This window comes from Heteronotia binoei, chromosome 19 (genome assembly GCF_032191835.1).
Source record: "Heteronotia binoei isolate CCM8104 ecotype False Entrance Well chromosome 19, APGP_CSIRO_Hbin_v1, whole genome shotgun sequence".
Taxonomy (NCBI): Eukaryota; Metazoa; Chordata; class Lepidosauria; order Squamata; family Gekkonidae; genus Heteronotia; species Heteronotia binoei.
This window is the reverse complement of record NC_083241.1, coordinates 3,279,232-3,293,979: the sequence shown is the minus strand read 5'-3', so window position 1 is coordinate 3,293,979 and position 14,748 is coordinate 3,279,232. Positions and strand designations below refer to the sequence as shown.

Here is a 14,748-nt window from a genome sequence, read left to right as displayed (position 1 = left end):
AGACTTCATGGCATTCTGCCCCACTGAGCTCCACCCACAAAAACCTCCAGGAATTTCTGTTTGGCAGCCTGATGTTAGCGGTTGTGGGGCTTGTTGATGCCGTTCCAGGCTTGGTCATCTCTTCCTCTGTTTCCCCCTTTCAGTTTTTGCCTCCCGTTTTGGTACCGAGACACACGGACATCCCAGCCGAGTTCCCCCCGCTGGACGATTACAGCCATTCCATTCCAGAGAACACTAATTTCCCTGCTGGCATCGAACCACAGAGCAACTACATTCCAGGTAAGGGAAACCTGTTCCCCAGACGTTTAAGGTAGGGTGGGAGTCAAAGAAGGTAAACCTGGAGGCTAAATGCAGAAGGGCTGTTTTTGCAGTTCGGCCTCGACAAACGGCAGTGACTTCAACCTATAATGCTAGAGAGCAGGTGTAGTGAACAGAGTGAGGAAATGATGACTGGGAAGACCCCAGTTTAGACCCCCAACAAAACGATGATATTGGATTTGTATTCCACCCTCCACTCAGAGTCTCAGAGCAGCTCACAATCTCCTTTCCCTTCCTCCCCCCACAACAGACACCCTGTGAGGTGGGTGGGCTGAGAGGGCTCTCACAGCAGCTGCCCTTTCAAGGACAACCTCTGCCAGAGCTATGGCTGACCCAAGGCCATTCCAGCAGGTGCAAGTGGAGGAGTGGGGAATCAAACCTGGTTCTCCCAGATGAGAGAGCTCTGGCTGACCCAAGGCCATTCCAGCAGCTGCAAGTGGAGGAGTGGGGAATCAAAGCTGGTTCTCCCAGATAAGAGAGCTCTGGCTGACCCAAGGCCATTCAAGCAGGTGCAAGTGGAGGAGTGGGGAATCAAACCCGGTTCTCCCATATAAGAGTCCGCTCACTTCACCACTATGGCTGCCCCAAGGCCATTCCAGCAGGTGCAAGTGGAGGAGTGGGGAATCAAACCTGGTTCTCCCAGATAAGAGAGCTCTGGCTGACCCAAGGCCACTCCAGCAGCTGCAAGTGGAGGAGGGGGAATCAAACCCGGTTCTCCCAGATAAGAGAGCTCTGGCTGACCCAAGGCCATTCCAGCAGGTACAAGCGGAGGAGTGGGGAATCAAAGCCGGTTCTCTCAGATAAGAGTCCGTACACTTCGCCACTACACCAAACTGGCTCTCATGCGCTAAAAAACTTCACTTCTGGACTGTCTGCCTCGCTGTTTCTGGGGAGGCAGGGGTGGGATTTGCCTCTTGCTCTGTCTGAGCTTTGCTTCGGTGTAGAGTAGAGAAGGTGCAGGCAGTTGAATCTCCAGAGAAGTATTCCTCTGTAAAGGGGACTCTGTCCAGTTCTTCCAGAGGTATATTCCTCTCTATGAATGCACCCCCTTTCTCTGAGTCTTTCTGGGTATAATGAAAAGACATTGGCTTCATATCCTGCCCTGCACTCGGAATCTCAGGCAAAACTGGCCTGGAGAAAAAATTGCTTTCTGACCCCCAAGGGGCAAACACCATTTCTCTGGGCGTGTCAGAAGGCGCCATGGGAACGAAGCACTGGTGCAACCCTTTCTGCCCTCCCTCTCATGATCTACTGAGGTTCACAGAATCAGCATTGCTGTCAGGTGGCCATCTAGCCTCTGTTCAAAAGGAGAGGCCACCGCCTCCCGAGGAAGCCTGTTCCGCTGAGGAACTGCTCTAACGGCCGGTTGTTAAGAGGCAGCCCTTTGGAAAGTTAGATGTTGGAGGGGTGAAGCTGCGGCTCAGTGGTAGAGTATTTGCTTGGCGTGCGCACGGTTCACCCCCTGGCGTCTCCCAAGTAAAAAGAACAGGCAGCAGACAATGTGAAAGACCCCTGCCTGAGACCCTGGAGAGCTGCTGCCGGTAGACAGTATTGACCTTGATTGACCAATGGTCTGATTCGATATAAGGAGGCTTCATGTGTTCATGGAATAAGATTGTGTCGGTCGTTTCTAAAGCTTCGGATTTTATTCGGGTGTGGTGATAACGCGTGTCCTTTCCTGTCGTTTGCAGAGACCCCGCCGCCGGGCTACTTGAGCGAAGATGGCGAAACCAGCGACCACCAGATGAACCACAGTATGGATGCAGGTAGGAAGCGGCATTGTTGGAATTGTGGCGGTCGCTCTTCTTGTGGACGGGCCACCTCCCTAAAGAGAGGGACTCTCACTGAGGATCCCACTCCTGTGGCCCTTGGTCTGCCGCTTCTTCGCTTGCTCAGATCTTAACATTTCTGTTTGCCCGTCTCCTTGTTCCGTGGCAGCTAAAAGTGGGGGCGAGGGTGGGGCTGGGCTAAAGCAAAATCAGATCAAGACGTTATTTCAAGATGGCCTTAGTCCGTCTGTAGCGGTAGAAAAATGAGCCCCGTGGCACAGAGTGTTAAGCTGCAGTACTGCAGTCGAAGCCCTCTGTTCACAACCTGAGTTCGATCCCGGTGGAAGCTGAGTTCAGGTAGCCGGCTCCAGGTTGACTCAGCCTTCCATCCTTCCGAGGTGGGTAAAATGAGCACCCAGCTGGCTGGAGGGAAAGTGGAGATGACTGGGGAAGGCAAGGGCAAACCACCTTGCAACAGCAATTCCTCCCAAGAAAACATCATGATGTGACGTCACCCCATGGGTTGGTAACGACTCAGTACTTGCACAGGGGACTTACCTTTTTAACAGCAGAAAAAAAGCACCTTAAAGACTAACCAAATCTGTAGCAAAGGAGGAGCTTTCGTGAGTCACGGCTCAGTTATCTGAAGAAGAGAGTTCTAACTGATGAAAGCTCATACCCTGCCAGAAATTTTGTTAGTCTTTAAGGTGCTCCTGGACTCTTAGACCGATTCCCCACTAGCCCTATGCCGCTCTCACACGGAGAGCCAGTCTGGTGTAGTGGTGAAGTATGCAGACCCTTATCTGGGAGAACCGGGTTTGATTCCCCCCTCCTCCACTTGCAGCTGCTGGGCCTTGGGTAGCTCTGGCAGAGGTTGTCCTTGGAAGGGCAGCTGCTGTGAGAGCCCTCTCAGCCCCACCCACTTCACAAGGTGTCTGTTGTGGGGGGGAAGGTAAAGGAGATTGTGAGTGGTTCTGAGACTCTGTCCTTGAAAGGGCAGCTGCTGTGGGAGCCCTCTCAGCCCCACCCACCTCACAGGGTGTCGGTTGTTGGGGGGGAAGGTAAAGGAGATTGTGAGTGGCTCTGAGACTCTGTCCTTGAAAGGGCAGCTGCTGTGAGTCATCTCAGCCCCACCCACCTCACAGGGTGTCTGTTGTGGGGGAGGAAGGTAAAGGAGATTGTGAGTGGCTCTGAGACTCTGTCCTTGAAAGGGCAGCTGCTGTGAGAGTCATCTCAGCCCCACCCACCTCACAGGGTGTCTGTTGTGAGGGAGGAAGGGAAAGGAGATTGTGAGCCGCTCTGAGACTCTTCGGAGTGGAGGGCGGGATATAAATCCAATATCTTTTTCTTCTTCTCTTCTCTGTGGGGCTTTCATCGAATTTCACACACTCTGCCCCGGGGCTGCAACTTGCTCTGCCTTTTTTGCGCGGCGAACAGCAACTGGCTTTTAGAGGATCTTGCTTGCTGTGCGAAAGAGGCAGAGCAAGTCGCAGCCCCGGGGCAGAGAGCGTGAAATCTGACAGAAGCCCCGCAGAGAAGAGGAGAGCGAGAGTGGCATAAGGCTAGCGGGTCCTGGTCTTTCTAGAGCAAGAAGTGTTTAACGGGACCCTAAAATGGGAAGGCTTTCTCAGATGCAAATGCCAGTCTCCAAAAGGCCTTGCTGGAGCCAAAGAATGTATGTGGGATTCTAAAACAAGAAATGACGGATTTACCATCTTTCACCACAATGACACAGGTGGGAAAAGGCCGGCGTGGGATTTTTGGTGGGCCCAATGCACGGCCCTCGTTGAAAATACATTTTCAGCATGTGCAATTATTGGTAATGTGGTCAACGTTGGGGGATATAATTTACTTGGCTTTGCGTTGGCTTGGGATGTATATTCTCAGAGTGCCGCAACGATGCGCAAAGCGGCATTACTTCTCCCTCCCTTTTCTTTAAACTCCAGACATTCTCAGGCCATTTAAAAATAGAAATGCTTGTAAGATAATTTTTAAAAATTACAAAAAAAAAAAAAAACCCAAGGTGGTGAAAACCTCTTGCATACGCTCTGAGGATTCGTTCATGTGTGGTTGATGCACACCAGGTACAAGTTGGAACCCTTTTTTGAACAAAAAAAGCTCTAAATGCCCAGACATGGTTTAATGAATCGTGTTAAAAGATATGTGAATACTGCAATTATGTCTGCTAATTGTGTAGAAGTTATCGGTGGCTACTGAGAGAGGGAAGGTGAATCCCATCACCGTTCTTCCGCCTGCCCATCTCCTTTATTTCCCAACTTGCAATAGTTCCTGGTTAAACAAAAAAGTATAGCAGGTTGTACAGTCAGTCGGTCACAGTCAGTCACATTTTATTTATATCCCGCCGCTCTGAGACTCTTCGGAGTGGAGGGCGGGATATAAATCCAATATCTTCTTCTTCTTCTTCCCCGACCAAGCGGCTCAGGGCGGCTAACAGCAAAAACTCATTACATACAATATACAATAAATAACAAATAATTACAGTTGATTAAAATCCGTTAAAATTCTAAAAACATTAATACTTTGTGCTACAATCACTGGCAAGTTTACTGGTAGTTTAGTAGTTTCAGCAGGTGAAGGCCGTCTGGAACAGGATGGTCTTGCAGGCCCTGCGGAACTGTTCAAAGTCCCGCAGGGCCCGCATTTCTTGTGGGAGCTGGTTCCAGAGCTGTGGGGCCATGACAGAAAAAGCCCGAGTACAAGTGCTCTGGAGTCTTACCTCCTTTGGCCAGGGGATAGTCAGCAGGTTCTTCCCTGCTGACCTCAGTACTCTTTGGGGTTCATATGGGGAGAGGCGGTCCCTAAGGTAGACAGGTCCTCGTACAGGTAAACAGATGACAGGCTTACACTTAATTGCAGTAAGAAGCTTGATTTGGTGCTCTTGGGCTTTCAAGTGGGGCCGTGGCTCAGTGGCAGAGCCTCTGCTCGGCATGCAGAAGGTCCCAAGTTCAATCCCCGGCAACTCCAGTTGAAAGAACCAGGCAGGAGGTGATGGGAAAGACTTCTGCCAGAGTCCCTGGAAAGCTGCTGCCAGTCTGAGTAGGCACCACTGACCTTGTGGACCAAGGGTCTGACTCAGTAGGAGGCAGCTTCATGTGCATGTTGGGGAGGGCTCGTGGCTCAGGGGCAGACATCTCCATGTGAAAGACCTCAGTCTGGGACCCTGGAAAGCTGCTGCCAGCCTGAGAAGACAAGGCTGACCTGGATGGACCGAGGGTATAAAGCAGTCCACGTGTGTGCGTGTTAGCAAGGTCTGTATTGTACAAAAAACAGTCAACTACACAAGTCAAGTGGGAAAGTGTTATCTTTCTGACTGAGCTGTAAAGTGCTTGCTAAAGTGCCCTGTAAAGTAAAGCACCCAACTGCAAAGTGCCCAGCACGACTGCTCGATGTGCTTTGGGCTGCAAGGCTTAAGGGACAGTCCTCTGGAAGTTCTCCTGCACCGAGGCTGCAGTAACCTGGTGGAGGAGAAAGACGAGGTCGCTCGCTTTGATGGAGCTGGTGCCAGAGAGCTAGCGGAGTTCTCCATGACGCTGAGATGCCAGCTCAGCCTGGGGACACCCAGGGTGGCTCCGGAAGAACTGCTGCTTCTCGGCCTCCACTCCTTTGCTGTAAAATGGACGCAGTGGAGAGCCGCCTTCAGCGATTATTGTGGGCGAATGAGATCAGCTTCTAAAATAGCGTGGGTTTTGTGCTCTCTCTCTCTCTGCTTGCCTAACTATTCCTCCTACTTGTTTTCTTTAGGCTCTCCGAATCTGTCTCCGAACCCGATGTCCCCTGCACACAACAATCTGGGTGAGGACAGGCTCCATTGGGAGATGCCTGAAGGGGCAGACGGTGCCATTCTTAGGCCTGGGGGAAGCTGGCTTCACAGAGGCATCCCAGAAATATACGCGGGGGTAGAACAGGGCTTGGCCAAACTTGCTTAACACAAAGAGCCACGTAGAATAAGTGTCAGATGTTTGAGAGCCACAAGACGTGAACATCAGATGTTTGAGAACCACAAGGCAGGAAGGAGGAAGGGGAGAAGGAAGGAAAGAAGGCAGGCAGGCAAGCAAAGAGATGGGGGAGGGAGAGATGGGAAGAAAGCAACTTTAAATTGAAGTGCATTCTCCCAAGTTGCTGACTGGTTTGACTTGGAGAAGTGATTTAAGCTGGCCAGTGGGAGCTGTGGGGACGTCGAGAGCCACACAATATGTGTGAAAGAGCCCCGTGTGGCTCCCGAGCTGCAGTTTGGCCACCCAGGTTGTAGAACATGGACATCTGGCTCATTTTGCATGCTGCCGGAGCTCTGTGTGTTTGATTACCTCTCTCATGCCGCAGGACTTAGAACCTTTACGGCTAAAGCTGCACACAGGATGGGAGTGGGACACTGGAGTCCTCTGTGTTGTAGTACGTGAAGGAGTTTTGTGACAGCAAAGCCCATGACAGTGTCTGGCTGGGCTACTGTGATGTAATGACATGTTCCAACCGAGCCAATAGGATGTTTGAAAATGGTCCAGTTTCTCTGAAAGAGGGGAAGTGAAAGGTCATCTTTTGGCTCAGATAATTTCTCTTGTGAGCCCTACAATAGGAAGAACTTTGTAAGGAAGGATAGAGATGCTGACTTTGGAATGCATTTTTGAAACTGATATCAAAACAGAAGTCTTGTGTCCAGATCACGTGAAATGTTAGTATCGCTTTACTCTGCTCTGGTAAGACCTCACCCGGAGTACTGTGTTCAGTTTTGGGCCCACATTTTAGGAAGGATATAGACAAGCTGGAAGGGGTTCAGAGGAGGGCGACGAAGATGGTGAGAGGTCTGGAGACCAAGTCCTATGAGGAAAGGTTGAAGGAGCTGGGCATGTTTAGCCTGGAAGAGGAGGCGGCTGAGAGGTGAAAGGATCACCATCTTCAAGTACTTGAAGGGCTGCCCTAGAGAGGATGGGGTGGAATTGTTTTCTGTGGCCCCAGAAAGTAGGACCAGAACCAATGGGTTGAAATTAAATCAAAAGAGTTTCCGGCTCAACATCAAGAAGAACTTCCTGACCGTTAGAGCCGTACCTCAGTGGAACAGGCTTCCTCGGGAGGCGGTGGGCTCTCCTTTCTTGGAGGTTTTTAAACAGAGGCTAGATGGCCATCTGACAACAATACTGGTCCTGTGAATTTAGTGGGAGGTATTTGTGAAGTTCCTGCATTGTGCAGGGGGTTGGACTAGATGACCCTGGAGGTCCCTTCCAACTCTGTGATTCTATGAAAGCTGTGCCAGCTTGAGGCAACAATACAGATTGCGCTTCAGCCGAATAAGATCTTGCTGCTTTTCTTCCTCCGCAGACCTGCAGCCCGTCACTTACTGCGAGCCTGCTTTCTGGTGCTCCATCTCCTACTACGAGCTCAACCAACGAGTCGGGGAAACCTTCCACGCCTCTCAGCCCTCGATGACCGTGGACGGCTTCACTGACCCTTCCAATTCGGAGCGCTTCTGCCTTGGCTTGCTGTCAAACGTGAACCGCAACGCGGCGGTGGAACTCACCCGGAGGCACATTGGTACCTTGCGGGACAGCGGGATGAGATTTATTTATTATTTATTACTTTAGTTCTCTATCCCACCCTCTCCGCAAGCGGACTCAGGGTGGCTAACAGTCAATCAACACACCATTTAAAATTACAATTTAAAACAAGAAACATTAACAGTTAAAAGACATGCCATGGTGCTACTCAAAGGTGGGATTGTAACTGTCTTCTGACGGTGACCTTGCGGTGGATATAATGCCTCATAAATGACGTCACTCAGCAATGCAGAGTGGCAGTCCTCTCCTGTTAGATATTAAAGGGTTTGACAGGCCCTGCGGAATTGGGAGAGATCCCGCACGGCCCTTATGGCCTCAGGGAGGGCATTCTACATCGTTGGTGCTGTCACTGAGAAGGTCCTGGCCCGTGTGGAGCACTGTCTGGCCTCCCTTGGTCTGGGGATAGATAACAGATTTTGTGTTTCTGAGCGCGGTGCTCTCTGGGAAACATTTGGAGAAAGGCGGCCCCACAGATAGGCAGGCCCAAGATTGGCTTGCAGTCCTTGAACACGAGCCTAATTGCAGTAGACCAGGGGTTCGCTATAAGGCAACGTCGTGTGTCTGAGAGTTCCATAAGCTTTGCCGACTCGGCTGAGGCCCGTGCCTTTTGTCTTCAAGGCAGAGGAGTGAGGCTGTATTACATCGGCGGGGAGGTGTTTGCAGAGTGCCTCAGCGACAGCGCCATTTTCGTCCAGTCTCCGAACTGCAACCAGCGCTACGGCTGGCACCCGGCCACCGTGTGCAAGATTCCGCCAGGTAACTCTTCCTTCTTGCACGAGGCAGGCCTGTGTTTGGTAGTCTCCTTTTCGTCTGTGCTGTGCTGTTGTGGGAACAAAAAAGTGTCCAGCTGTCTTCAACCAGAGCCAAGGCTTTTTTCAACCCGGGCTTTTTCAACTGTGTTGAGTGAGATCCAGGCCTTTTGGGATTTGATATAGTTCCACAGGGCCTGTAAGACAGAGATGTTAAGAACCTAAGAGAAGCCATGTTGGATCAGGCCAATGGCCCATCCAGTCCAACACTCTGTGTCACATAAGAACATAAGAGAAGCCATGTTGGATCAGGCCAGTGGCCCATCCTGTCCAACGCTCTGTGTCACATAAGAACATAAGAGAAGCCATGTTAGATCAGGCCAGTGGCCCATCCAGTCCAACGCTCTGTGTCACATAAGAACATAAGAGAAGGCATGTTGGGTCAGGCCAGTGGCCCATCCAGTCCAACGCTCTGTGTCACATAAGAACATAAGAGAAGCCATATTGGATCAGGCCAGTGGCCCATCCAGTCCAACACTCTGTGTCACATAAGAACATAAGAGAAGCCATGTTGGATCAGGCCAATGGCCCATCCAGTTCAACACTCTGTGTCACAAAATGGCAAAAAAAAAACCCCAGGTGTCATCAGGAAGTCCATCAGTGGGGTCAGGACACTAGAAGCCCCTCCCACTGTTACCCCCCACAAGCACCAAGACTAGCATCCCTGCCCCAGACAGAGAGTTCCAACAATACACTGTGGCTAATACCCACTGGTGGACCTCTGCTCCAGATGTTGATCCAATCCCCTCTTGAAGCTGTCTATGCTTGTAGCCGCCACCACCGCCTGTGGCAGTAAATTTCATGTGTTAATCACCCTTTAGGTGAAGAAGGACTTTTTTTTAATCAGTTCTAACCCAACTGCTCTGCAATTTCATTGAGTGCCCACGAGTTCTTGTGTTGAGAGAAAGGGAGAAAAGGACTTCTGTCAGGCCTATGGTTGAGGACGATGATGGTTCCCATCTGGGTTGGCTTCCCTTCCTGCCCGTCCTTTTCCCTGTTTGTGAGACAGGAGGCTGGACTAGGTGGACCCTCACTGGTCTGATCCAGCAGGACTCTTCTGATGCTCTTCTCAGGGGAAGGCCTCAGCCTCTATGTCCTGTTTTTGGCCCTCCAGAGGAACTGGTTGGCCACTGTGTGAGACAGGAGGATGGACTAGATGGACCCTCACTGGTCTGATCCAGCAGGGCTCTTCTGATATTCTTCTCAGGGGAAGGCCTCAGCCTCTCTGCCCTGTTGTTGGCCCTCCAGAGGAACTGGCTGGCCACTGTGTGAGACAGGAGGCTGGACTGGATGGACCCTCACTGGTCTGATCCACCTGGCCTCTTCTGATGCTCTTCTCAGGGAAGGCCTCGGCCTCTCTGCCCTGTTGTTGGCCCTCCAGAGGAACTGGTTGGCCACTGTGTGAGACAGGAGGCTGGACTAGATGGACCCTCACTGGTCTGATCCAGCAGGGCTCTTCTGATATTCTTCTCAGGGGAAGGCCTCAGCCTCTCTGCCCTGTTGTTGGCCCTCCGGAGGAACTGGCTGGCCACTGTGTGAGACAGGAGGCTGGACTAGATGGACCCTCCCTGGTCTGACCCAGCAGGGCTCTTCTGATGTTCTTCTCAGGGGAAGGCATCGGCCTCTCTGCCCTGTTGTTGGCCCCCCAGAGGAACTGGCTGGCCACTGTGTGAGACAGGAGGCTGGACTAGATGGACCCTCACTGGTCTGATCCATCAGGGCTCTTCCAATGTTTTTCTTCTCAGAGGAAGGCCTTGGCCTCTCTGCCCTGTTGTTGGCCCTCCAGAAGAACTGGTTGGCCCTTGTGTGAGACAGGAGGCTGGGCTAGATGGACCACTGGTTTGATCCAGCACTTCTCTTCTGATGTTCAGATGAAGGCCTCGGCCTCTCTGCCCTGTTGCTGGCCCTCCAGAGGAACTGGTTGGCCACTGGGTGAGACAGGAGGCTGGACTAGATGTACTCTCACTGGTCTGATCCAGCAGGATTCTTCTTAGGGTTTCTTTGTTGGTCCTCCACAGCAACTGGCTGGCCATTATGTGAAAGAGGATGCTGCAGTAGATGGACCACTGGTTGGATCCCCCAGGGCTGCTCTTAGTGTTCTTACGTCTCCAAATGACTCCTTAACCTGAGAGTGGCCAGACTTGCTTAACGTAAGAGCCACGTAGAATAAACATCAGATGTTTGAGAGCCACAAGACATGTATGTCAGATGTTTGGGACCCAAGGAAGGAAAATAGATGGGGAGGGAGAGGTGGAAAGAAAGCAACTTTAATTTTAAATGTATTCTCTAAGCCACTGGCTGGCTTGGAAAAGTGATTTAAAGAGACAAATGCCTTCTCCAAGTCGGGTTATGGAGGGGTGGAAGTTTCAAGAGGAATACAATGTGTGTGAAAGAGCCACGTGTGGCTCCTGAGCCACCGTTTGGCCACCCCTTGCCTAACAGTATCTGAACCAGTGTGCATGTACATGAATGCTTTGACCCAGAATAAAACTTGGTTGTTCTTAAAAGTGTCACTGGACTCCAACGTTGTTCCCGCGAATCCTGTTGACATTAATATATCCAGAATTTTCTTTGGAGAATTTTTTTTTTAAGGCCACAACTTCAGCTTCTCCTTTTTGCCCCCTCCTGATCCTCTTGCTTTTGAAAAGCACCATACAAACCCAATATTTTCTTCTTACTGAGGAACTGCAACGAACTGTCTGGTTCTCTGAAATACGTGTGGGAGGCCATGACCCTAAATATGTCCTGGGAAATCCAGAATCACAGCATACACCCCGCCCTGCTTATCTTCTGCCTTTTACAAGCCTTTCATTTTTTGTACAAAGAATGTCCTTTGTGTTCAGGGAACTTTTGATTCTGTCTGTGTGTGCAAGAGGCATTCAAGTTCATGAAAGTCACACTGTAATGTTTTTGGACCACATTAGAAGATGATATTGGATTTATATCGCGCCCTATACTCTGAATCTCAGAGTCCCAGAGCGGCACACAATCTCCTTTACCTCCCCCTCACACACACAACAGATACCCTGTGAGGTGGGTGGGCCTGAGAGAGCTCTTACAGCAGCTGCCCTTTCAAGGACAACTCCTGTGAGAGTTATGACTGACCCAAGGCCATTCCAGCAGCTGCAAGTGGAGGAGTGGGGAATCAAAACCTGGTTCTCCCAGATAAGAGAGCGATGGCTGACCCAAGGCCATTCCAGCAGCTGCAAGTGGAAGAGTGGGGAATCAAAACCCGGTTCTCCCAGATAAGAGAGCTATGGCTGACCCAAGGCCATTCCAGCAGCTGCAAGTGGAGGAGTGGGGAATCAAAACCTGGTTCTCCCAGATGAGAGAGCTCTGGCTGACCAAAGGCCATTCCAGCAGCTGCAAGTGGAGGAGTGGGGAATCAAAACCTGGTTCTCCCAGATGAGAGAGCTCTGGCTGACCCAAGGCCATTCCAGCAGCTGCAAGTGGAGGAGTGGGGAATCAAAACCTGGTTCTCCCAGATAAGAGTCTGTGCACTTCACCACTACACCAAACGGGCTCTCTCACAACTCATCCATCGTAGGGTGATGCCAAAGGGCGGAGCGCACAGTGAAGAGCCATGCGCTGACCTTTTGTTGTTCTTTCTCTCTTTTGACAGGCTGCAACCTGAAGATTTTCAACAACCAGGAGTTTGCAGCACTCTTGGCGCAGTCCGTCAACCAGGGCTTTGAGGCTGTCTATCAGCTCACAAGAATGTGCACCATCCGAATGAGCTTCGTCAAGGGCTGGGGGGCGGAATACAGGTCAGATCCTTTGGGCCAGAAGCCTCTGGGAGGATCGTAGCTCCTGCCTCTTCTCAGGCACCCAGCCCCACCCTGCATAGCTCAGGCTAGTCTGATCTCATCAGATCTTAGAAACTAAGCAGGAGATCGGCCTCAGGTAGTATTTGGAATGGTGACCTTCAAGGAATACCAGGGCCGGGACACAGAGGCAGGCAACTGCAAACCACCTCTGAATTGTGTCTTGCCTTAAAAAAAGAGTCTCACAAAAAAGCACAATATGACTATATAGAAAAGTGGTATTGTAACAAAAGAAAAAAAAACTATAGAAGTAACAATTGTTAATACAAGCCTTGGCTTGCTATTCTATAGAATCCAAGAAGAGTTGGAAGGGACCTCCAGGGTCATCTAGTCCAACCCCTGCACAATGCAGGAAACTCACAAATAACTCCCCCTAAATTCACAGGATCTTCATTGCTGTCAGATGGCCATCTAGCCTCTGTTGAAAAACCTCCAAGGAAGGAGAGCCCACCACCTCCCGAGGAAGCCTGTTCTACTGAGGAATCGCTCTAAACTCACAAACCCCTCCCCCTAAATTCACAGGATCTCCATTGCTGTCAGATGGCCCTCTAGCCTCTGTTGAAAAACCTCCAAGGAAGGAGAGCCCCACCACCTCCCGAGGAAGCCTGTTCCACTGAGGAACCACTCTAAACTCACAAACCCCTCCCCCTAAATTCACAGGATCCTCATTGCTGTCAGGTGGCCATCTAGCCTCTGTTGAAAAACCTCCAAGGAAGGAGAGCCCCACCACCTCCCGAGGAAGCCTGTTCCACTGAGGAACCACTCTAAACTCACAAACCCCTCCCCCTAAATTCACAGGATCTCCATTGCTGTCAGATGGCCCTCTAGCCTCTGTTGAAAAACCTCCAAGGAAGGTTTGATCTCAGCATTATTAACAAAACACACGATGCCAGAATTTAACAATTAGTTTAACAATTGGCAGAACTGCAATAGAATAATAATAATAATAATAATAATTTTTATTTATATCCCGCCCTCCCCGCCGGAGCAGGCTCAGAAGGTTGATATTACAGCAACGGCAGCAATGGATAGCCTAGGTAACTATCCATTTCATTTGCTTTCTTCAGGCTGCAGTACACTAGGTAAAGTCTTGAGTTCAATGATTGAATACCCAGTATTTCCTTCAAATCAGCGCTTCGGGCACTTTCCCGCTTTTACAACTGCTGCGCAGATGGCTGCAGTCGGAGCCTCAGAGATCCAACAGTCTTCCATTAGGAAGATCCAAAACGGTCAGATCCAAAATGTCTCTGAGCCTGCCAATTGTTTGTTAAATTCTGGCATTGAGTGTTTTTTGGTTAATCATTCTGAGATCCAATTGTTTGTTTCAAAATAGAGAACAGCAAGCCAAGACTTGTATTAACAATTGTTACTTCTGTACAGTTTTCCCTTTTGTTAAAAAATAGTTTAGCTTGCCACCTATTATTGTTATTAAATTTATGAAATCGCCTCATCCCGGCCGACGCAGGGCTCTAGGTGATGTACAAGAACACAGTGGTGCATAATGCTAAAAGAGCAAGAACTTCTGGCTGCCAAACCAATCTTAGGATCTGCTGGTTATACTACACATACTGCTGTTTCGTAATAATAATTATTATTATTCTTTTGGGGTATTTTTCAAGTACCAAAATGGCCAGTATTCTGGGGAGTTTTTGAGACTGCCAGATAGTTTAGAAGATGATGATGATGATATTGGATTTATATCCCGCCCTCCACTCCGAAGAGTCTCAGAGCGGCTCACAATCTCCTTTACCTTCCTTCCCCACAACAGACACCCTGTGAGGTGGGTGGGGCTGGAGAGGGCTCTCACAGCAGCTGCCCTTTCAAGGACAACCTGGCCATGCTATGGCTGACCCAAGGCCATGCTAGCAGGTGCAAGTGGAGGAGTGGGGAATCAAACCCGGTTCTCCCAGATAAGAGTCCGCACACTTAACCACTACACCAAAGGGCGTTTAAAGGGATTGCAGTCCCTTTAAACACCTTCCAGGTCACTTCACTGCTTGAAGGTGTTTAAAAGGACTGCAAACCCTTTAAATGCAACTGTGGCACTCATAGGGTTTGGAGAAAGCATTTAAAGGGACCCTGATCCCTAAACATCTCCCCCCACCCCTCCACTGAAACTAATGGAGGATGAGGGCACCTTCTTTGGACCTCCTGGTCTTTTTTTAAACTTCGAGAGTTTTTGAGGAGAGGCACCGGCAGCTGTGCTGTAACTTTGATGAACATATGAACATCTGAAGCTGCCTTATACTGAATCAGACCCTCGGTCCATCAAAGTCAGTATTGTCTACTCAGACTGGCAGCGGCTCTCCAGGGTCTGAAGTGGAGGTTTTTCACACCTATTTGCCTGGACCCTTTTTAGTTGGAGATGTCGGGGATTGAACCTGGGACCTTCTGCTTACCAAGCAGATGCTCTACCACTTAGCCACAGTCCCTCCCCTATATCAGAAAACAGCTGCCCCAG

At 50.3% G+C, this 14,748-nt stretch overlaps 1 protein-coding gene across 1 annotated transcript in view; it reads left to right on the top strand.

Moving 5' to 3' along the window:
• Nucleotides 1-14,748, top strand: part of SMAD3 (SMAD family member 3) — a 93,447-nt gene that overhangs the window by 75,300 nt on the left and 3,399 nt on the right. The window contains exons 3-8 of the mRNA XM_060260218.1: nt 145-279; nt 2,010-2,084; nt 5,850-5,900; nt 7,419-7,631; nt 8,273-8,410; nt 12,086-12,230. Coding sequence (XP_060116201.1) covers nt 145-279; nt 2,010-2,084; nt 5,850-5,900; nt 7,419-7,631; nt 8,273-8,410; nt 12,086-12,230 — 757 coding nt within the window. The remainder of the gene's footprint in view (nt 1-144; nt 280-2,009; nt 2,085-5,849; nt 5,901-7,418; nt 7,632-8,272; nt 8,411-12,085; nt 12,231-14,748) is intronic.